The sequence below is a fragment of the Hyla sarda genome, chromosome 3 (assembly GCF_029499605.1).
Source record: "Hyla sarda isolate aHylSar1 chromosome 3, aHylSar1.hap1, whole genome shotgun sequence".
NCBI lineage: Eukaryota > Metazoa > Chordata > Amphibia > Anura > Hylidae > Hyla > Hyla sarda.
In genome coordinates this window covers 430,442,213-430,467,021 of record NC_079191.1, presented here as the reverse complement: position 1 = coordinate 430,467,021, position 24,809 = coordinate 430,442,213, and the positions used below count along the sequence as shown (strand labels likewise).

General features: G+C 44.0%; 1 protein-coding gene across 9 annotated transcripts in view; it reads right to left on the bottom strand.

Annotated features, from left to right (window-relative positions):
- The window catches only part of CDC42BPA (CDC42 binding protein kinase alpha), a 239,612-nt gene that overhangs the window by 154,707 nt on the left and 60,096 nt on the right, over window positions 1-24,809 (bottom strand). For all 9 annotated transcript variants that reach the window (XM_056568475.1, XM_056568481.1, XM_056568476.1 and 6 more), the window contains exons 2-3: window positions 10,897-10,988; window positions 1,175-1,258 (exon numbers count right to left, since the gene is read on the bottom strand). In XM_056568475.1, the coding sequence (XP_056424450.1) occupies window positions 1,175-1,258; window positions 10,897-10,988 (176 nt within the window). The remainder of the gene's footprint in view (window positions 1-1,174; window positions 1,259-10,896; window positions 10,989-24,809) is intronic.

Sequence of the window (24,809 nt, the reverse complement as noted above, 5' to 3'; positions counted from 1 at the left end):
GTGTATCACTATGGTAGAAGAAAAGCGGATTACAATCCCCCCAAGGCAGTGTTTCCCAACCACTGTGCCTCCAGCTGTTGCAAAACTACAACTCCCAGCATGCCCGGACAGCCTTCGGCTGTCCGGGCATGCTGGGAGTTGTAGTTTTGCAACAGCAGGAGGCACAGTGGTTGGGAAACACTTCTCTGAGCATTGCTCTTGGTCTCCCATCCTGCTTAGCATGCTGGGAGTTGTAGTTCTGCAACAGCAGGAGGCACACTGGTTGGGAAACACTGCTCTATGCTAATGCAGACTCGCGTGTTCAAGAGAATATGCAATTTTTCAATTTAACTCAGTCCTGACCTCTAAATTGCAGAAAATCATGTAAAATTTAGAATAATCAGAGGTCATTTCCTGCTGTGTCGCAACGTAAAAATTATTCAAACGATCCGCATCGCCTTCCATAGGTCACCATGGAGTCTCCTGTCTGTTTTACTTGTATTCCAAATAAGATAATAATTCTAGACCATCTTTTCTTAGACATCTGTGCTGGGACTGTTCCTCAGTTATTCCTCCTGGAAATGTACGAATTAACGACAGGGTGTTCCTGTTCCTCCCAAGTAGCACCCAAGTATTAATTTATTCATACATTACCAAGAGGAATAACAGAGGAACCTAAAGTTTATATATATATATATATATATATATATATATATATATATATATAAAATGCATTTCAGTGCAGCACTCCATAATACAAAAAAGTGAAGTTTATTCCATCAAGATAGTGAAAACAGCAGCGACGTTTCAATCCTCTCCAGGATCTTAATAATGTGTATATATATTATATAGAAAAAAAATTATAGAAAAAATGTAATAAAAATTCATAATGTGTATATATATATATATATATATATATATATATATATATATATATAGAAAAAAATGATAAAAAAATGTAATAATAAAAATGAATAATGTATATATATATATATATATATATATATATATATATATATATATATATATATATAGGGGGGGGGAATTGCTCCAGACTGGGTATTTTTGTTTTCTTTTTGTTTGGGACACACTGCAATGGTGGATAGGTGTCTGATCGTGGGGGAACAGCCGGGACCCTACATGATCCCAGTATGAGAAACTTTACACCAAACCAGACCCCGGGGGCCCCTCTCACCTCTGCTCTTTTCAGCATTTCCCATTTATTCAGAATCTTCATGGCGAACACCTTATCCGTATTTTTTAATTTCACCACGGCAACCTGCGAGAAAGAAGACGAGAAGTCAGTGGTGGATACTGTCTATACCAAAATGTCAGATAACAGAGAGTAATAGCTGAGGGTAAAGCAGAAACAGCATGAGTCTCTGTGCAGACCACTGTAACTGGGTCATGTGATCCCTAAACTAACCCAAAGAAAATCACAGTGTTTAATGTGCTAGAGGAAGTAGTCAGTCATTGGTCAGCTGACTTTCTGCTAAGTAAGGGATGACATCATGACCTATCAAAGCCATCCTAGCAGCTCCCAGACCCCTCCCTTCCAGATCTGTATACTGCGGCTGCCATCTCTTTGGGAACAGGATACATAGTCATTATACACCTCCCCTCCAGCTCTATCTGTATACTGCTGCTATCTCTATGAGATTAGGATATACAATTCTTATACACCTCCCCTCCCAGTTCTGTATACTGCTGCTAGCTCTATGGGATTAGGATATTTAGTAGTAATACACGTCCCCTCCAACTCTATCTGTATACTGCTGCTATCTCTATGGGATCGGGATATATAGTAGTTATACACCTCCCCTCCAGCTTTATCTGTAGACTGCTGCTTTCTCTATAGGATAGCCATATATAGAAGTAGTTTACCTCCCCTCTTGCGCGCTCTCTCTATGGGATCAGGATATATAGTAGTTATACACCTCCCCTCCAGCTCTATCTGTATACTACTGCTTTTTCTATAGGATAAGCATATATAGAAGTAATTTACCTCCCCTCTAGCTCTATCTGTATACTGCTGCTGCTATCTCATTTGGATCAGGATATATAGTAGTAATACACCTCCCCTCCAGCTCTATCTGTATACTGCTGATATCTCTCTGGGATCAGGATATATAGTAGTTATACACCTCCCCACCAGCTGTATCTGTATACTGCTGCTATTTTTTATTGGAGCAGGATATAGAGTAGTTATATACCTCCCCTCCAGCTCTATCTGTATACTGCTGCTGCTATCTCTATGGGGTCAGGATATATAGCAGTTATATAAAATACGGGGTCACAGGGTGGAAACCATAACAAAAGATTTTCCAAACAGCTCAGGTCATTTCGGTCTGGGAATAAAAATGCACAATTCCCCTTTACAAAGTAAAACCAAACTGGATAATCCATTTATCTTCCGCAGTCCCATAAAAGTCGCCGACGGCTAAAAATCTTCGGATAATCTTGTGGGTCTCTGTTTTTTCCCCCTTTAAAATTTCCGGTTGTTAAAATCCTCTCCTTGCCTGCGCTGTGATCCATAGGTGACAACATGGCGGTAACATTATAGGTCACCACATTCCAGGGGCGCCGCGCTCTTCCCGGTAATATATTTTTAGTAGGAGGAAGTGGGTCGCCGAAAGAATTTTCCATTATTAAAAGGTCTCGCTCACGTCTGAAATGTTCCAGGATTTTATTTTTTATTTTTTTTCTCTTTTTTATAGCAAATGTAATAAGCGAATGTAGACGACCGGACCACGAATGTTAAAACAAAATAATAATGGCGAGGGTCTTGGGGACGCTGCCAGACACATATGTCAGCTTTGTAGAGCCCACATCCGGACTTTCCTGCAGCTATAGGGTTAACCAGGCTGCGTTCACACCACGTTTAAGCGATACAGTTCCCGTATACGTCTTCAATGTGAAAACCGCACGGAACCGTATAGAAAACCGTATGCATTGACTCTCCATTGTAAACCGTACGCCAAAAGATGCATCAGGTTCTGTCCGTTTTGAGTCTTGTACAGTTTTGTCAGTTTTTTTCCCCCGTAACCAAAACCGCAGCCTACCGCGGTTTTTGGTCCGGGTGAAAAACCGTATTGAAACGTATACTTTTTTATTTTAACATGGGAGACAATGGGGACCGTACAGAACCTTATGTGCGTACGGTTCCATTCGGTTTTCACCATACGGTTTTTTTAACTTTTTTTTTCTTGGAATTTCAATCAAACAAGTGAAACTTTATTCATAATGGAATGAAAAGGTTAAAAACTTCTAAAAAAAAAATCAGAAAAAACGGATGCAGAAGGATCTTAATTTTTCAAACCGTATACGGGTTAAAATTTGTTCACACGTTTTGATGCAGTTTAGTCCGGATTTGAGGAATCAGTTTTTTTTTTAATCAAAAACCTGATATGACACTTTACTACGAGTCAGGAGAGGATTATTTTTCTCCTATATGAGTGGTCTCCAAACTGTGGCCCTCCAGATGTTGCAAAACTACAACCCCCAGCATGCCCGGACAGCCAACGGCTGTTCGGGCATGCTGGGGGTTGTAGTTTTGCAACATCTGGAGGGCCACAGTTTGCAGACCACTGCCCTATATTAAAGGGATAGGTCACTGAAATCCGCATGATCCACTCCTGAAATACTCTGTGCTGCTGAGTGCTCTGCAGTGCTACAGTCTATGACCTCCCGAATATCTCAATCCCACTAGTCACATCAGGACCCTTCCTGAAGGCACAAAAGACTGTGCATGCACCAATTTTTGTCCCGTCAAAAATAATGGTGGAATAACGGACGTTAAAATTTTAACAATGAAGTCTAAGGGTGACGGATGTTCACAATTGATTCATTGATTTATTTTAAAGTGTACCTGTTGTCAACAAAAACTTTTTATATAAATGTAGATAATACCATTATATGAATATTTGTAATATACATTGGTTAAAAATTGTGTATATTTTTGGGTGAAAAAATGCTGTCTCTGCAGCTATTGTCTGTATATCTCTATGAGGAGTCCAAAAACAGGAAGTGAGGGCAGAACAAGCAGGAATCTGACGAAACGCTGATTGTGCGATACGGACCGTCGCCCAACCCACTCCCACACCCCTTTGTTTCTGTCCAGTTTCCGACATTCCGTATCGCGCAATCAGCACTTTCTCAGGCCCCCTCAGTGGCCAGACGAAGCGATGATTGCGCGATACAGACAGTCGCCCAACCCATTCCCCCACCGTCCATATCGCGTAATCAGCACTTCCTCAGGACCCTCAGGGGCAAGACAAAGCGCTGACCGCGAGATACGGACCGTCGTCCAACCCACTCCCCTACCCCTCTGTTTTTGTCCAGTTTCCGACGGTCCATATCGCGCAATCAAAGCTTCGTCAGGCCCCTCAGGGGCCTGACAAAGCGCTGATTGCGCGATAAGGACCATCGCCCAACACATTCCCCCACCCCTGTTTCCGTCCAGTTTCCGATGGTCCATATCGCGCAATCAGCGCTTAGTCAGGCCCTTCAGGGGCCTGACAAAGCGCTGATTGCGCAATACGGACCATCGCCCAACCCATTCCCCCACCCCTCTGTTTTCATCCGGTTTCCGATGGTCCATATCGCGCAATCAGCACTTCCTAAGGGCCCTCTGGGGCCTGACGAAGTGATGATTGCGCGATATGGACCGTCGCCAAACCCACTCGCCCACCCCTCTGTTTCCGCCCAGTTGCCGACGGTCCATATCGCGCAATCAGCACTTCATCAGGCCCCTAAGGAGCCTGACGAAGCGCTGATTGCGCAATATGGACCGTCGCCCAACCCATTCCCCCACCCCTCTGTTTCCGGCCAGTTTCCGATGGAGTTTATAGTTCGCCAGGACCGGGTGAGTGCTCCATTCTTTTTATTCTTCCCATTGGATATATCTTGGACTCTAGATGTGAGCATTGGAATGGTCTTTGGTCTTATAGCTGGAGGATAGTAGCAGCATATGAACTAGTGAATTTTGTTGTGGACTGGGTATAATGCCAAATGTACACACAAGGAGAGACGTCCACCCCTACGATCGTTTAATGACCAAGCATCCTTCTTCTCTGTAACTTTAACCCTGAGTGAATGAGGGTCATGTATCCTCTGCAGACACAATACAGAGAAACTCAGGGAACAGGGATGACTGAGCAGAGCCGAGCGGGCGCGGAAGTGACTACAGCATCACTCATCATCCACCATCTGGATGTGGCTCCCACCAGCAGATGTAGTAAAAGCTGCAACCGGGGAAGACGGGCCGCAAAAACGTCACTTTAACATAATAATAACTTCTGAATATAGATATACCGTACGTTAACTGCTTCCCGACCAGGGAGGAGCACAGCTATCTATACACTGAGGGGTTAATCAGTTACTACCAGCCTGTGTGTGGGAATGGCTGATATCGCTTTAATACATAGAAAATAAATCAGATGGAACACTGTTGTCGCAGCTTTGTGACATTTTCCACAGTTGGCCTCATATTCACAGCAGCACAAAGTATTTCAGAAGATCAATGCCTTAAAGAGGACCTGTCATGATCTTGTTACATGTTATAATCCTCCCAGGTCACGGCCCCCATCATGATAAACCACCCCCTGCCTTTATTTTATTATTTTTTAGTTTTCTACCTTGATATTGCTCTGTATTTTCTGCTCAGTCTCAGTCAGATTCACAGACTGGGAAGGGGGCGTTCCCCAGCAGGCGTGACATCATCTGAAGCCATACAGGGGAGAACTTCCTCCCTCACTCTGCTACACACAGCCCAGAGCAGTTCAGTGTGAGATTAACTAGGGAGACACCTAGTGGCAGCCTTTTTAAACAAATAAAACATAGAAAAACATTTTTTATGTCCATAAGGAGTGCAATAGCAAAAATTTTTTAATGATAGTGCCCATTTAAAATTATGTAAGTGAGGACAGAGCTGTATGTGATGGTAGGGGAAGAGACATGGTAATCGGAGGAGGGGAATACAGACTACTGGTGAGTGTTATATTATGTAAGGAATACCATCCTCCGTGCAGCACAGAGTATTTCAGGAGAGGAGTGGAGAGCAGTGACCTGTCTCTAAGTGATGATATCAGTGAGTAATGATGTTAGGAAGAGGGGAGTAAAGATAAGTGGGAGATCACAGACAGAGATAAGTGGGGAGATCCCAGACAGAGATAAGTGGGAGATCCCAGACAGAGATAAGTGGGAGATCCCAGACAGAGATAAGTGGGAGATCCCAGACAGAGATAAGGGGGAGATCACAGACAGAGATAAGTGGGAGATCCCAGACAGAGATAAGTGGGAGATCCCAGACAGAGATAAGTGGGAGATCCCAGACAGAGATAAGGGGGAGATCCCAGACAGAGATAAGTGGGAGATCCCAGACAGAGATAAGTGGGAGATCCCAGACAGAGATTAGGGGGAGATCCCAGACAGAGATAAGGGGGAGATCACAGACAGAGATAAGTGGGAGATCACAGACAGAGATAAGTGGGAGATCACAGACAGAAATAAGGGGGAGATCACAGACAGAAATAAGGGGGAGATCACAGACAGAGATAAGTGGGAGATCCCAGACAGAGATAAGTGGAGATCCCAGACAGAGATAAGTGGGAGATCCCAGACAGAGGTAAGTGGGAGATCACAGACAGAGGTAAGTGGGAGATCCCAGACAGAGATAAGTGGGAGATCCCAGACAGAGATAAGTGGGAGATCACAGACAGAGATAAGTGGGAGATCCCAGACAGAGATAAGGGGGAGATCACAGACAGAGATAAGGGGGAGATCACAGACAGAGATAAGTGAGAGATCACAGACAGAGATAAGGGGGAGATCACAGACAGAGATAAGTGGGAGATCCCAGACAGAGATAAGTGAGAGATCACAGACAGAGGTAAGTGGGAGATCCCAGACAGAGATAAGGGGGAGATCACAGACAGAGATAAGTGGGAGATCACAGACAGAGATAAGTGGGAGATCACAGACAGAGATAAGTGGGAGATCCCAGACAGAGATAAGTGGGGGATCACAGACAGAGTGGAAAGAGCTGGGTGCCAAGCAGCACAGAGTATTTTAGGAGAAGAGTAGAAAGCAGTGACCTGTTCCCCTCCAATGATGATATTAGTGAGGACAGGGACATAATAGAAGGGGAACAGAGATTAATGGGAGGTCATAGTCTGTGTGTTATACAGTAGAAGGGGTTATCCACAGCTGCACAGAGTATTTCAGCAGAGGAGCGTGCTTGTCTAATGGGGGAGCATATAATGATAGTAAGGACAACCCTGTAGGTGACCGGGGCAGAGTCATGATGTGAGGAGGGGAATGGAGACAAATAGTTTATAGACTCCCAGCTACATAGTAGGTAAAGCAATGTCCACAGCAGCACAGGGTATTTTAGGAAAGGAGTTTGCTTATATGATGATAGTGAGGACAACCAGGGGTGATGCTAGGTCTCCAAAAGACCCAGGGCTAGAGCCCATAGCCCAGCCAAGCCCCTAACCACGCCCTCAGACGCACCCTAATCACGCCCTCAGACGCACCCTAACCACGCCCTCAGACGCACCCTAACCACGCCCTCAGACGCACCCTAGGTTGCATTTTTATATACCTGCCTCACGGCTGCAAGCCGCTTCTCAACGTTCCCTTATCCTCCGCAGCAATCCGGTTTGAGGAAGGTCCTGAGTTGGACTGAAACGTCACCATTGTGGATTGCTTTAAAATAAAAATCACGATGTGTTCACCATAAAACAGTGTACCAAGTCTTCATTTTTTACTATAAAAAGGATTGGGAATCCTACTTGGGGACACTTTTTCACTCCGAGAGTGACGTGATTTTTCCTATCTCAGACACACCTTAACCACACCCTCAGACACACCCTAACCATGCCCTCGGACACACCCTAACCACACCCTCAGACACACCCTAACCACACCCTCAGACACACCCTAACCACACCCTCAGACACGCCCTAACCACACCCTCAGACACGCCCTAACCATGCCCTCGGACACACCCTAACCACGCCACCAGACACGCCCTAACCACGCCCTCAGACACGCCCTAACCACACCCTCAGACACACCCTAACCACACCCTCAGACACACCCTAACCACACCCTCAGACACGCCCTAACCACACCCTCAGACACGCCCTAACCATGCCCTCGGACACACCCTAACCACGCCACCAGACACGCCCTAACCACGCCCTCAGACACGCCCTAACCACACCCTCAGACACATCCTAACCACGCCCTCAGACACATCCTAACCACGCCCTCAGACACATCCTAACCACGCCCTCAGACACATCCAAACCACGCCCTCAGACACATCCAAACCACGCCCTCAGACACATCCAAACCACGCCCTCAGACACATCCAAACCACGCCCTCAGACACATCCTAACCACGCCCTCAGACACATCCTAACCACGCCCTCAGACACATCCTAACCACGCCCTCAGACACATCCTAACCACGCCCTCAGACACATCCTAACCACGCCCTCAGACACATCCTAACCACGCCCTCAGACACATCCTAACCACGCCCTCAGACACATCCTAACCACGCCCTCAGACACATCCTAACCACGCCCTCAGACACATCCAAACCACGCCCTCAGACACATCCAAACCACGCCCTCAGACACATCCAAACCACGCCCTCAGACACATCCAAACCACGCCCTCAGACACATCCAAACCACGCCCTCAGACACATCCAAACCACGCCCTCAGACACATCCAAACCACGCCCTCAGACACATCCAAACCACGCCCTCAGACACATCCAAACCACGCCCTCAGACACATTCTAACCACGCCCTCAGACACATTCTAACCACGCCCTCAGACACATTCTAACCACGCCCTCAGACACATTCTAACCACGCCCTCAGACACATCCTAACCACGCCCTCAGACACATCCTAACCACGCCCTCAGACACATCCTAACCACGCCCTCAGACACATCCTAACCATGCCCTCAGACACATCCTAACCACGCCCTCAGACACATCCTAACCACGCCATCAAACACACCCTAGCAACGCCCTCAGACACACCCCTAAGAGAATGCTTGAAGGATTATCAGGGACATTACTCCCCCATTCTGGTGATCGGTGGATTTCCCAGCAGACAGACCTCACCGATTCCCTAGCTATCCCCTATCATGTGGGTAAGGGATCATTTAAAATTTTGGGAATACCTCTAAGAGCAATGGTTCATGTGATCATAAATCCTCATTAGTTTTGGAATTGGGAATTTTTCAGTGCTTACTCCGTGGGATAATAAACATATTTTTAAAAAAATGTACATTTACGCATGCAGCAATACCAGATATATAGTGTTTTTTTTTTTTATTATATTTAAAAAAAAAAAATTGTAGGAAAAGGTGACAATTTTTTTTTATTGGGCAGGTGGGTTATATATATTTTTTCTCTACTTGTCTGGTTAGCAAAAAAAGGGGGAATATCATGCATTTTTTTTCTTTTTTGACCCCTTAGGAAAACGTGCTGTAAATGTGCGCTGCAGTGAGTAAAGTCTGTCTGCCGTGAGGAGATGCTGTTCTCCTGCCCTTCGTGCAGAGTCTAAATGCTGAAATCTTTTGAGACCTATGCGTGGAGGGCGGGAGAACTGCAGGGCTGACCACGAGCATCATGTCACTTCCAAGAAGCAACCAATGTCTTAAAGCAGCGGTGGCAATTAAAAAAAAAAAAAATGCAGTAGCCAGAGACCCAAGGCTATGGACCTGAGATCTGGGGCTGCAGCCCCATTAGCCCTCCCCCTAGCAATGCCCCTGAAGACAACACTACATGTGACCAGGGAAGAGTCATGGTGTGAGGTGGTAAATGGAGAAAAACGGTAGGTCATAGACAGAGATACATAGTAGGCGAAGCAATGTCCACAGCAGCACAGAGTATTTTAAGAAAGGAGTTTGCTTATATGAAGATAGTGAGGACAACACTGTAGGTGACCAGGGCAGAGTCATTTTGTTGCTTAGCTTATCTGATGAGGGGGGGGGGGGGGGGAGAGAGTATTTAAAGGGGTTCTCCGGTGCTTAGACATCTTATCCCCTATCCAAAGGGAGTCCCGCAGCTGGGGACCCCTGGGATCTTGCACGCGGCACCCCGTTTGTAATCAGTCCCCGGAGCTGATTACCAGCTATCACGCCCCCTCCGTAGGCTTGCATTGAGGGGCGGAACGTGACGTCGCACAGGGCCGGGGGCGTAATGTCACACGCCGCCCGCCCTGTGGTCACCGGTAATCAGTCCCGGAGCGAACACGCTCCGGGGACTGATTACAAACGGGGTGCCGCGTGCAAGATCCCAGGGGTCCCCAGCGGCAGGATTCCCGCAATCAGGCATCTTATCCCCTATCCTTTGGATAGGGGAAAAGATGTCTAAGCACCGGAGAACCCCTTTAATGATGCTGAATACAACACTGTAATAGAAGGAGTAGTAAGAGAAGCAGAGTCAACAGCAGCACAGAGAATTTCAGGACAAGGTAGAAAGCAGTGACCAGGACAGGTCTGTATGTGATGTAGACAGGTAAAGCTTGTACTTCTTGGCTCCAGGATATAAAATACCCAATACCCTGGCCCCTCGACCTTCCCTGCCACTGCCGGCAGCTACGTGGTTAAACACAAGTGCAGATCACATGATGGCAAGGATTTGCGCTCCGGAGTAAAGAAATCTTAATGAGCCTGAGAACTGTAACCGGATCCAGAGGTCACAATCGCTGAGTGTAACAAATATAGTTCCTATAAAGACATGATTGGGGAAGGGGGGGGGGGCCTCTTGTCAGGGCATGAGGGGAGTTGTAGTTTTGCTACCGCCAGACAGTCACAGGCTTTATGAACATACTGGGAGTCGTAATTTTACTGTTCTCTATGCCATTTCACAGCGTTCCTCACCTCCCCAAAAGCGCCTCTTCCAATGACTTTCAGAATTTCGAAGTCTTCCTTATGTAGCCGCAACTGCTTCACTTTCTCGGTAAACGGTTTGGCTGCAAAAGAAAAAAATAAAATAAAATAAATTCATAAATAGAGGTAAATAAATTAAAGAATAAATAATACATACATAAATAAAATTAATTAGTTAAATAAATAAACAAAAGACGTTATTGTAAACAATATAACCGCTACAATATACCGACATATAAAACAAATCGCTTTCCAGTCGATACAATGTATCAGCGTGACGACTTATCTCTTCAGTTTACAGAGGATTGTTAAGACCGGAAACAATTGTAACAAACCCTCATCTGTACGTAGAAGGTCTATAGAGGTTTTAGACTGGACGAGAGAAATATGCGCATTCAATACCGGCAAGCGGAGATACTGAAAAGGCATTTTAGAAAGATAGAAAAGTTAATTTTATACTTCACACATTTCTGGAGAAAAGGTTTTTCTTGTTCTTAATTTGGAATAATAATTTTTTTTAAATTATTTTATTCAATGATCCAAATTTATAATAGGGAACTGAGCAGGTGAGGGGTTGATACGTGGTGCTGCATGTGGGGTTTCCTATTTAAAGGGGTACTCCGGTGGAAAAACATTTTTTTTTCTTTTTTAAATCAACTGGTGCCAGAAAGTTAAACATATTTGTAAATTAGTACAATAAAAAAAGAGGTAGCGTGCACTCACCACGGGTAAACGGCTGCAGGCCCAAGGTCCGGGATCACCGAGGCATAGACGAAGACGGTAAGGGGCGCTCAGAGGCTACGCCGGCTGTTTCGGACGTAGGAACGTCCTTCTTCCGGCCTCTACGTTCACGTCATAGCGTTGCCCTTTTATGGAAGTCCGTGAGTAACGGGAGTAACCATAGAAACATGTAAACTATGGGTAAACGTATGGATCAAAAAGGAAGGTTCGGAAAAGCGAAAGGGAAAAGAAGAAATAGGCTTCCATTGTCAGGTAATAGAAAAGAGGGCTATTGATGTGAACTATACATTAATAGTATGAACTATAATAAAAGTATAGATTCCAGAAACAGCGAATAGCCAGACCCAAGAAGTGGACAGAATGATAAGTAAATGGTGATTGAACAAATGACACTAAAGAAGGTAGGAAAAAAATGTGTATGATAAAATATCTAAATATGACAAGGTGCACATAAAGATTAGTGTTATTAACTTAAGAAGGGAGACATGTCAAGCCGCTCATTCAGCCCAGCCGGGCCCTGAGCGTTACATCTGAGAATATAACGTGCTTCACATTGGAGAAGAATATTTTCTCTATCACCTCCTTGTTTAAGGACCGGAATTTTTTCAATTCCACCAAAACGTAAAACGTCTGCATCGTTGTTGTGCATTTCGTGCAGGTGTTTCGCTAAACGTGGAGGACCTGTTCCTTTAGAGAGCGTGTATTTATGTTCGCGAAACCTAGCACAGAGTTGTCTCTTAGTTTTTCCTATATAATATCTGTTACAAGGGCAGATTATGTAATAGACGACAAAAGTGGTTTTACATGTGATTAGTTGTCTAACAGAAATAGAATAGCCACCGAGGATGAGATGTTTGGCTCCTGTGTTGAATTTGCAAAATTTGCAGGATCCGCAGCGATGATTGCCTACTGGGGAAAAGTTCTGTAACCAGGATTCTTTAAGGGGTGAAGTATGTTGCTTGAGTTTCTCACCAATGGTTTGATTCTTCCGGTAGGTAATTAACGGACATAGAGCTGTGACTTGTCTCAAGTCTTCATCAGTAGACAATATATGCCAATGGCGTTTGATGGTGGAGTTTATAACATCGTTCATTTGAGTATTCTTAAATGAAAAAGTAAATCTATGTACTGTATCTTGATTCGTGTTTTTCTTAAATTTTTTGTACTGTATCAAATCGTTTCTGTTCATTTCTTCAACTTTATTGAACGCTGTCTGGATGATATTAACAGGGTATCCGCGAGCCAACAAACGTTTTTTTAGATCTTCTGCTTGCGCTAAATAAGAATCATGTTCACTATTTAGCCTTTTTAGACGCAAGAATTGACTAAAAGGAATAGCACGCTTAGTGTGTGCAGGGTGTGAACTCTTAAAATGAAGTAGACTGTTACGGGCTATTGCTTTTCTATAGCCTTCTGTGTGCAGGCCTTGAGGTGTTTTGATGATCCTGATATCAAGATAGTCAAGATGATTTTGACAGAAGACGGATGTAAACCGCATATTCATTGTGTTAGTGTTAAGATAGCTAACAAAGCTATTAAAGTGGTCCTCGGATCCTTCCCATAGGAGTAGCACGTCGTCTATATAGCGCTTGTATCCTTTAATGTTGCTAACATAGATGTTATTAGTAGAGAATATATATTTATGTTCGAATACTGCAAGAAAAATATTCGCGAAAGTACAAGAGACCGATGTACCCATTGCAGTTCCTGTCCTTTGGCGGAACCATTGGTTCTCATATTGGAAATAATTATTCTCTAGAATAATGGTTAATGCTTCAGATATGAAATTGATGAAAGTAGGAGACTTTCCTGCTTGACTGAGGAAGAACCTGACAGCCTGCACACCCGCACCGATAGGGATGCGAGTGTACAGGCTCTCAACGTCTATACTAGCAAGCTGATAGTGGTCAGTCCAGGTGACTGTATGTAAATATTGAAGAACGTCACCGGAATCCTTTAAATATGAAGGAATGGAGGGGAGAAGGGGCCGTAATAACCACTCTATATATTTTGACAGATACTCAGTCGCGGAACCGATCCCCGCGACGATAGGTCGTCCGGGGGGGTCGGTCCGCGACTTATGAATCTTCGGCAAAATATACCATTTAGGTTTCTTAGGTGCGACGGGTATCAACCGTTCTGCAGTAGAGTGATTTAAGACTCCCATTTCAACGGCACGACGGAGAAAAGATCGAAGCGTATCCATGACCCTTCTTGTTGGATCTGTTGACACTTTTTCATAAGTAGTGCGATCTGACAGCTGTCGCTTAGCTTCTCCTTCGTATTGAGATGATGACATTACGACGATCGAGCCACCCTTATCGGCTTTTGTTACTTTTAAGTCTCTCTGTTGAGAGAGCCAAGTGAGCATCTTATGTTCTTCTCTAGTCAAATTTTTAAGTGGAGCTGGGTAAATAAGGCATTTCAGATCCTGTGTGACAGATTGTGTGAATAAATCTAAAGGTGATCCAGGAGGAACTGAAGGGTTAAAGGTAGATTGACGTCCGCTATTAAACCTGGAATAGCCGAGGGTTGGTGCTCTTATATCAATGTCTTCTGTCTGCGGGTCTGCTAGTTTAGCTAGCATTCTAATATGTGATATTTCCTCATCATTAAGGCCACTTGCAGGAATAAAACCTAATGGTCCTTTAAGAGTTCACACCCTGCACACACTAAGCGTGCTATTCCTTTTAGTCAATTCTTGCGTCTAAAAAGGCTAAATAGTGAACATGATTCTTATTTAGCGCAAGCAGAAGATCTAAAAAAACGTTTGTTGGCTCGCGGATACCCTGTTAATATCATCCAGACAGCGTTCAATAAAGTTGAAGAAATGAACAGAAACGATTTGATACAGTACAAAAAATTTAAGAAAAACACGAATCAAGATACAGTACGTAGATTTACTTTTTCATTTAAGAATACTCAAATGAACGATGTTATAAACTCCACCATCAAACGCCATTGGCATATATTGTCTACTGATGAAGACTTGAGACAAGTCACAGCTCTATGTCCGTTAATTACCTACCGGAAGAATCAAACCATTGGTGAGAAACTCAAGCAACATACTTCACCCCTTAAAGAATCCTGGTTACAGAACTTTTCCCCAGTAGGCAATCATCGCTGCGGATCCTGCAAATTTTGCAAATTCAACACAGGAGCCAAACATCTCATCCTCGGTGGCTATTCTATTTCTGTTAGACAACTAATCACATGTAAAACCACTTTTGTCGTCTATTACATAATCTGCCCTTGTAACAGATATTATATAGGAAAAACCAAGAGACAACTCTGTGCTAGGTTTCGCGAACATAAATACACGCTCTCTAAAGGAACAGGTCCTCCACGTTTAGCGAAACACCTGCACGAAATGCACAACAACGATGCAGACGTTTTACGTTTTGGTGGAATTGAAAAAATTCCGGTCCTTAAACAAGGAGGTGATAGAGAAAATATTCTTCTCCAATGTGAAGCACGTTATATTCTCAGATGTAACGCTCAGGGCCCGGCTGGGCTGAATGAGCGGCTTGACATGTCTCCCTTCTTAAGTTAATAACACTAATCTTTATCTGCACCTTGTCATATTTAGATATTTTATCATACACATTTTTTTCCTACCTTCTTTAGTGTCATTTGTTCAATCACCATTTACTTATCATTCTGTCCACTTCTTGGGTCTGGCTATTCGCTGTTTCTGGAATCTATACTTTTATTATAGTTCATACTATTAATGTATAGTTCACATCAATAGCCCTCTTTTCTATTACCTGACAATGGAAGCCTATTTCTTCTTTTCCCTTTCGCTTTTCCGGACCTTCCTTTTTGATCCATACGTTTACCCATAGTTTACATGTTTCTATGGTTACTCCCGTTACTCACGGACTTCCATAAAAGGGCAACGCTATGACGTGAACGTTGAGGCCGGAAGAAGGACGTTCCTACGTCCGAAACAGCCGGCGTAGCCTCTGAGCGCCCCTTACCGTCTTCGTCTATGCCTCGGTGATCCCGGACCTTGGGCCTGCAGCCGTTTACCCGTGGTGAGTGCACGCTACCTCTTTTTTTATTGTACTATTGGATACTTTATCTAGTGTGTGCACCCCGCAGGTGCTGCTCTGTTATTTAACGGGTCCGGAGGCTGCCAGTGTATACCAGCGGTATCGTATAACTGCATGTTCAGCTGCACGGTGTGCTCTCTCCTCCTCTAGTGGTCTAGGATATTTGTAAATTACTTCTATTAAAAAATCTTAATCCTTCCAGTACTTATTAGCTGCTGAATGCTACAGAGGAAATTCCTTTCTTTTTGGAACACTGATGACATCACGAGCACAGTGCTCTCTGCTGACATCTCTGTCCATTTTAGGAACCATGCATAGCAGATGTATGCTAAGGGCAGCATGGTGGCTCAGTGGTTAGCATTGCAGGACAACAATAAATAAAGACTTATTATTATTATTATTATTATTAATATTATAATAACGTCAGCAGAGAGAACTGTGCTCGTGATGTCATCAGAGAGCATTCCAAAAAGAAAAGAATTTCCTCTGTAGTATTCAGCAGCTAATAAATACAGGAAGGATTAAGATTTTTTAATAGAAGTAATTTACAAATATGTTTAACTTTCTGGCACCAGTTGATTAAAAAAAAAAAAAAATTTTAAAAATTGTTTTTCCACCGGAGTACCCCTTTAAGGGAACTTCCTAAATCTTCCAAGACATTGATGCATTCAGAACATATAAGGGGGTGTTTGGTTTAAGAAACAAGCTAATAAGTATCTCTGTAGAACAGTGTTTCCCAACCAGTGTGCCTCCAGCTGTTGCAAAACTACACCTTCCAGCATGCCCGGACAGCCTTTAGCTGTCCGGGCATGCTGGGAGTTGTAGTTTCGCAACAGCTGGAGACACACTGGTCCCTAATGGATTCCCACGGTCCACTGTTTTTACAGCATAATACTTAATTTCTCCTGTGGTGGCGCTGCAGGGTAACTGAAAACTTCCCATACAGATCACTACTTACTGTTGGGACAGACGACCTGTAATAAGCCTGACACCAGGCAACTTTTCAAAGAAAAAGGGGATTGTCCAAAGCGGAGACCCCCTTTAACCATGAAGCAAAGGGTTAAATTTCTGGGGGATTTCTCCCACCAGCGAACCTGCACATAAAATAAATCACATATTCCACATAAGCAGCAACATTTTCTAGAAGTGACTCACTAATAACAATAAGGGAAGTGCGGATTGTGGTAGAACCCAGTGTTCTCCGAGGACGCAACCGAGACAGTGGAGTGCCCACCCCAGATATCACTCCACAATATATACACAGATATAACACGTATGTTATGTGCACATACATGACAACACTAACACAGGATATAACTCCGGATCAGTACAGGATAAGTAATGTAATGTATGTACACAGTGATCTCACCAGCAGAATAGGGAGTACAGCTCTGGAGTATAATACAGGATATAACTCAGGATCAGTACAGGATAAGTAATGTAATGTATGTACACAGTGACCTCACCAGCAGAATAGTGAGTACAGCTCTGGAGTATAATACAGGATATAACTCAGGATCAGTACAGGGTAAGTAATGTAATGTATGTACACAGTGACCTCACCAGCAGAATAGTGAGTACAGCTCTGGAGTATAATACAGGATATAACTCAGGATCAGTACAGGATAAGTAATGTAATGTATGTACACAGTGACCTCACCAGCAGAATAGTGAGTACAGCTCTGGAGTATAATACAGGATATAACTCAGGATCAGTACAGGATAAGTACTGTAATGTATATACACAGTGACCTCACCTGCAGAATAGTGAGTACAGCTCTGGAGTATAATACAGGATATAACTCAGGATCAGTACAGGATAAGTAATGTAATGTATATACACAGTGACCTCACCAGCAGAATAGTGAGTACAGCTCTGGAGTATAATACAGGATATAACTCAGGATCAGTACAGGATAAGTAATGTAATGTATGTACACAGTGACCTCACCAGCAGAATAGTGAGTACAGCTCTGAAGTATAATACAGGATATAACTCAGGATCAGTACAGGATAAGTAATGTATGTACACAGTGACCTCACCAGCAGAATAGTGAGTACAGCTCTGGAGTATAATACAGGATATAACTCAGGATCAGTACAGGATAAGTAATGTATGTACACAGTGACCCCACCAGCAGAATAGTGAATACAGCTCTGGAGTATAATACAGGATATAACTCAGGATCAGTACAGGATAAGTAATGTAATGTATGTACACAGTGACCACACCAGCAGAATAGTGAGTACAGCTCTGGAGGATAATAAAGGCTATAACTCAAGATCAGTACAGGATAAGTAATGTAATGTATGTACACAGTGACCTCACCAGCAGAATAGTGAGTGCAGCTCTGGAGTATAATACAGGATATAACTCAGGATCAGTACAGGATAAGTAATGTAATGTATGTACACAGTGACCTCACCAGCAGAATAATGAGTACAGCTCTGGAGTATAATACAGGATATAACTCAGGATCAGTACAGGATAAGTAATGTAATGTATGTACACAGTGACCCCACCAGCAGAATAGTGAGTACAGGTCTGGAGTATAATACAGGATATAACTCAGGATCAGTACAGGATAAGTAATGTAATGTATGTACACAGTGACCTCACCAGCAGAATAGTGAGTACAGCTCTGGAGTATAATACAGGATATAACTCAGGATCAGTACAGGATAAGTAATGTAATGTATGTACACAGTGACCTCACCAGCAGAATAGTGAGTACAGCTCTGGAGTATAATACAGGATATAACTCAGGATCAGTACAGGATAAGTAATGTAATGTATGTACACAGTGACCTCACCAGCAGAATAGTGAGTACAGCTCTGAAGTATAATACAGGATAGATCAGTACAGGATAAGTAATGTAATGTATGTACACAGTGACCTCACCAGCAGAATAGTGAGTACAGCTCTGGAGTATAATACAGGATATAACTCAGGATCAGTACAGGATAAGTAATGTTTGTGTCCAGAGGAGAACAGACAATTTTTAGCTACATTCCATGAATTGTTACCATGGACTATAAATAAAATAAAAATAAAACCTCAATGATTAAGTATAAACCAAGATTATGTTCAGACCAAATTTTTCCTTCATTTTTCTATTAATCAGAAAGATAAACATCCCGAGAATTTCTCGAGGACGGACGCACAAAAGTGGATGAAACGCGGGAACATTCCATCGGGGCTATTCCCCAGGGGCGGCCGCACTCAGTAAACACATAAACGTTCGTTTGTTTGCGGACGGTCAAGATATCATCGATATCTATTTACAGGACCGGCTCCCAGGCGACGTAAGACGCTGGACGGCCATCGTGGGAAATCTCCTGAGTATCTTATGAGGAGGAGGGGGGGAGGCTCGGGCTGAGCGTGCTGGGGTGACGTCAACAGATGCTGCAGAGCATGGCTGACTATGAATGGGACTGAGCAGGTTCATTCACTTCCATGAACGCAATGAATGAAGCCGTGTCCTCCCCACCCATCATGGAAGGGGGGGGGGGGGGGGTCTGACAGCCGCATTATACAGCGAACAGCGAATGAAGAGACGCGGTCGGGAAGCCATATCACCAGCACTAGAGCCCAAGGGATAAAACGACATCTGGCATCTCCATGGCAACAGCAGCCATTTTGTGGACTCATTACTACAAAAGTTAAAGGGGCCCTGTGGGAACATTGGGAGGGTGGGAGATGTCGCTAACGTTATTCTTTAAAGCCATGTTGTACGGTGAATTATTACGAAGCAATGGGGGAACACGTCAATTTGCCCGTGTTCCCATGACAACCCTTCTGGTCCTTTGACCATCTATACAAACCTGTCTGATGCTATAAGCACTGACCCACACGACGCTCTTAGGACTTAAGGTGAAATCGAAACTCATCGGACCATCCCTGTGCCCCCCCATGTATACTACTGAGTCTTATAGTGTGCATTATGAATGAAAACCAGTCTTTAGACCAGTGTTTCCCAACCAGGGTGCCTCCAGCAGTTGCAAAACTACAACTCCCAGCATGCCCGGACAGCCAAAGGCTGTCCGGGCATGCTGGGAGTTGTAGTTTTGCAACAGCCGGAGTGACCCTGGTTAGGAAACACTGCTCTGAGCATTGCTGTTGGTCTCCCATCCACTGCCCAGACCATGATACCAGCTGCTTAGCATGCTGGGAGTTGTAGTTTTGCTAAGGCTTGAGGCACCCTGTTTCTGAAACACTGCTTTAGGGTACATTCAGATTCGGATTTACAGCATATTTTCCGCTGAAGGACCTCTGTATGGTGCCTTTACATGTGCCTGTTCGGAGTGGCAATACGCCGCTACGTAGAGACACACTGAAGTGAGTAGCTGCGCATGCGCGGTGTACTCGCACAAATCGCGGCCGCTCCCCCTGCTCAATAAGCCAGGCCGAGAGCTTCTGCGATGTGCGGGTATACTGGCTTTTCACACATCGCAGTGTGTCTGCTCGTAGCGGCGTATTGCCGCTCCGAGCAGGCACATGTTAAGGCAGCATATAGAGGTCCTTCAGCGGCGGATCCGCAGGGAAATACTGGCGGAAAATCTACTCGTATGAACGTACCCTAAGCTGCGGATACGCTGGTGAAGGCCCGCTCTATGCTGTCTTTACATGTGCCTGCTCGTAGCAGCAATACGCCGCTACGAGCAGACACACTGCGATGTGCGAGTCGCAGTATACTCGCACATCGCGGGAGTTCTCTGCCTAGCTCAGAGCAGGGAGAGCGGCCGCGATGTGCGAGTACGCCGCGCACATCGCTGCAGTGTGTCTGCTCGTCGCGGCGTATTGCCGCTACGAGCAGTCACATGTAAAGACAGCATAGAGCGGGGCCTTCACCAGCGGATCCACAGCATAAAATCCTTAGACTGAGATACCATCACTAGTAGATACAGGCCAAAAAGCCTGAGGCTGCACTACTGATAGGTTCTAAAGACAACATGCCTCCTTCTGATTTCTGTCAGGTGGCGCGTTGTCATGGAGACAAGGCGGATTCTTATCACCATCCACATTAATGTTCACACATAAGGAATAGATATCGATGAGGATAGGGATGCTTAAAAATACAGGGGGAGATTTATTAAAACCTGTCCAGAGGAAAAGTTGCCCAGTTGCCCATAGCAACCAATCAGATCGCTTCTTTCATCTTCCACAGGCCTTTTTTCAAAAATGAAAGCAGTGATCTGATTGGGAAACACTGGTGTGGGCTGAGTTGTTGCTGAGTTGCCCACAGCAACCAAACAGAGTGCCTCCAGCTGTTGCAAAGCTACAATTCCCAGCATGCTTAGACAGCCAAAGGCAAACCACACAGTAAACCACACAGTCTCCATGACAACAAGGAATCAAAAGACTGCGTTGTCATTGCGACCGTGTGGGTGCAACCACCATCCATATCAAAGTCTGCCCCTACGGAATAGACAGTCATGTGGACGGTGTTTATCCATATAATCTCCATGACAACATAAAAAACTTGACAGAAAAAAAAAAGAACACTGCGTCGTCATGGAGACCGCGCAGATCCAACCACCGCCCATATCAATAAGGCGGCATTCACATCACGTTTTTGCAATACAGTACCCGTATACATTTTCAATGTGAAAACCGTATGGAACCATATTGAAAACCGTACGCATTGACACTCCATCGAAAACCGTATGTCTAACGATGCATCCGTTTTGCGTCTTGTACAGTTTTGTCAGTTTTTTTATTTCCGTACCCAAAACCGTGGCCTAGCACGGTTTTTGGTCAAGGTGAAAAACCGTATTAAACCGTATACGTCTTTTTAACATGGGTGTCAATGGGAACCGTATGTGCGTACGATTCCATCCGGTTTACACCGTACAGTTTTTGACTTAGCACAGTTTTTTTTTAAATTGGAATTGCAATCAAACAAGTGAAACTTTATTTATAATGGAGTGAAAAGTTAAAAACGTATCATTTTTTTTCTTTAAAAAAACGGATACAACCGGACATCATTTTTCAAACCGTATATGTTTTTTTGACCGTATACGGATTATAATTTGTACACACGTTTTGATACAGTTTAGTCCGGTTTTGAGGAAACCGTTTTCCATAAAAAAAAACCTGATACGGGAACTGTATTGCAAAAACGTGGTGTGAATGGAGCCTAAGAATAGATATCGACCCACACAGTCTCAATGACAACATGGAAACCTGACTGGAATCAGGAGGAGACACAATGTCCTCAGAATGTCTCAGTAGTGCAGCCTCATGTTTTGGGCCCATAATTTCTTATGATCGTATCTCAGTCTAGGAGTTTGGTAGAAATAAAGAACTTTTGACATTTTTAATCGCACGCTAAAGTCAACATGATTTTTGCACTCGGCTGATGGCAATCAATGTGCTTTACCCCGAAACGGGCAACAGTGGGCACAGAAAGAAGCAACACCCGGTGAAAAGAGAGAAAAGAATGGGGCACTAGGGATTATTTCTTAAAACGTTTGACATGATTGCGGCTCTGATGATGTCTGTAACAACTGTGTGTGGAGTTGCCCTTTAAAAGGGACCCTGGCTAGTGTGCCCCCTGACATGCCAGCCGTAAGATGCCCAATATATAAGTTAGGGCAACCAGGCATAACAGATGTCTGGGACAGCTGCAGTGAAGAAACTAGGATTTGACACTATCATGCAAGACCTCTGCTTGCAGTAAGTGAATAGGAATATTTCTTCCATCTATAAGATGAAGGACATTTTTCTATTCGCTGACTGCAAGCAGAGGCCTTGATCCACAATGTATGTACAGAACAGTGTTTCCCAAGCAGTGTGTGTCCACCTGTTGCAAAACTACAACTCCCAGCATGCCTGGACAGCCGAAGGCTGTCCAGGCATGCTGGGAGTTGTAGTTTTGCAACAGCAGGAGGCACACTGTTCTGTACATACATTGTGGATCAAGGCCTCTGCTTGCAGTCAGCAGATAGAAACATTTCCTTCATCTTTTATTCCAGTGTCTCCCAACCAGTGTGCCTCCGGCAGCTGCAAAACTGCAACTCCAGGCTGTCCAGGCCTGCTGGGAGTTGTAGTCTTGCCATGCACCTCCACGTGCAGAGCGTTACAGACGCAGTCGCCACCATGCGGGAGGATTTACCAGGACAACACGCGCCATTCTGGGCGTAGCTCTGAAGGTAACGTCATCAAAGAACAAATGATGAAACTCAATATTATATAACTGAAGTGGAGCTAGGCTTAAAAAGGCCAAGTTAAATAGTCCAGGCTTATCTGGACATGCTGGGACTTGTAGTACTTTTTTTTTTTTCTAAAGTAAAACTGAACAGGTGAGTGTCTGCAGAGGCAACAAGCATAAGGAAAGTCAATTGACCCACTTGGCGCATGGGGACAGACGTTCACACAGTGCCAGGGGACTCGGGTATCACAACACAGGGTGACGCCATCATAGGATTGGGTTACAGAGGGCAAGGGCAGAAAACCCCAGAAAAAGCTACAAAATACAACAACACGAGGGTTCCCGAATGTTAGCGGAGCTACTTCTTCTCATAATTGTGTACCAGTCCTCGCTGCAGATCTTTCAGCTCTGTATACTGCTGCTGCTATTTCTATGGTATCAGGATATATATAGTAGTTATACCCCTCCCCTCCCTGCTCTATCTGTATACTGCTGCTATCTCTATGGTATCAGGATAAATCGTACTTATACCCCTCCCCTCCAGCTCCATCTATGGTATTAGGATACATAGTTATACATCTCTCCTCCAGCTCTATCTGTATACTGCTGCTGCTGCTATTTCTATGGTATCAGGATATATAGTAGTTAAACACCTCCCCTCCAGCTCTATCTGTATACTGCTGCTATTTCTATGGTATCAGGATAAATATTACTTATACCCCTCCCCTCCAGCTCTATCTATGGGATCAGGATATATAGTAGTTATACATCTCTCCTCCAGCTCTCTGTGTATACTGCCGCTTTCTCTATGGGATCCGGTTATATAGTGGCTATACACCTCCTCTCCCAGCTCTATCTGTATACTGCTGCTGCTGCTGTCTCCAAGGGGTCAGGATATAAAGTAGTTAGTTAACCTCCTTCCCTCCAGCTCTTTCTGTATACTGCTGCAGCTATCTCTATGGGATCAGGATATATACGAGTTATACACCTCCCCTCCCAGCTCTATCTGTATACTGCTGCTATCTCTATGGTATCAGGATATATAGTAGTTATACACCTCTCCTCCAGCTCTATCTGTATACTGCTGCCATCTCTATGGTATCAGGATACATAGTAGTTATACACCTCCTCTCCCAGCTCTATCTGTATACTGCTGCTGCTGCTGTCTCCAAGGGGTCAGGATATAAAGTAGTTAGTTAAACTCCTTCCATCCAGCTCTATCTGTATACTGCTGCTGCTATGTCTATAGGATCAGGAAATATATTAAATACCTCTCATGAGGCTGTATTTTTTCAGTTTTTACTTCCTTGCAGGAATTTCACAACAATGTGGCAAAATGTGCTATTTAATCACAATTATGCAAATCACAGTAAAAATTAGCAAAGTTTACTAATAATTCGGAAAATCACAGCAAAAAAAAATAAAAAAAATAAATAAATAACAGTAAAAATGAGAAGAATGCAGTAAGAAATCAATGTGAGAACACAGCCCAAATCTTCATAGAACACCTCAGATGTCATAAGGCAAATCAATTTAACCCCATAACACTCTGAATAAGGAAATGCATCAAAACGTCATAGTGTGAACCTCACCCAAAGCCAGATTCAAGAGAAATGTAGGCAGCATTAAAGGGGTACTCCGGTGAAAACTTTTCTTTTAAATCAACTGGTGGCAGAAAGTTAAACATATTAGTAAATTACTTCTATTAACAAATCTTAATCCTTCCAGTACTTAATAGCTGCTGAATGCTACAGGGGAAATTCCTTTCTTTTTGGAACACTGATGACATCACGAGCACAGTGCTCTCTGCTGACATCTCTGTCCATTTTAGCAACCGTGCATAGCAGATGTATGCTAAGGGCAGAATGGTGGCTCAGTGGTTAGCACTGCTGCCTTGCAGTGCTGGGGACTTGGGTTCAAATCCAACTAAGGACAACAATAAATAAAGCGTTA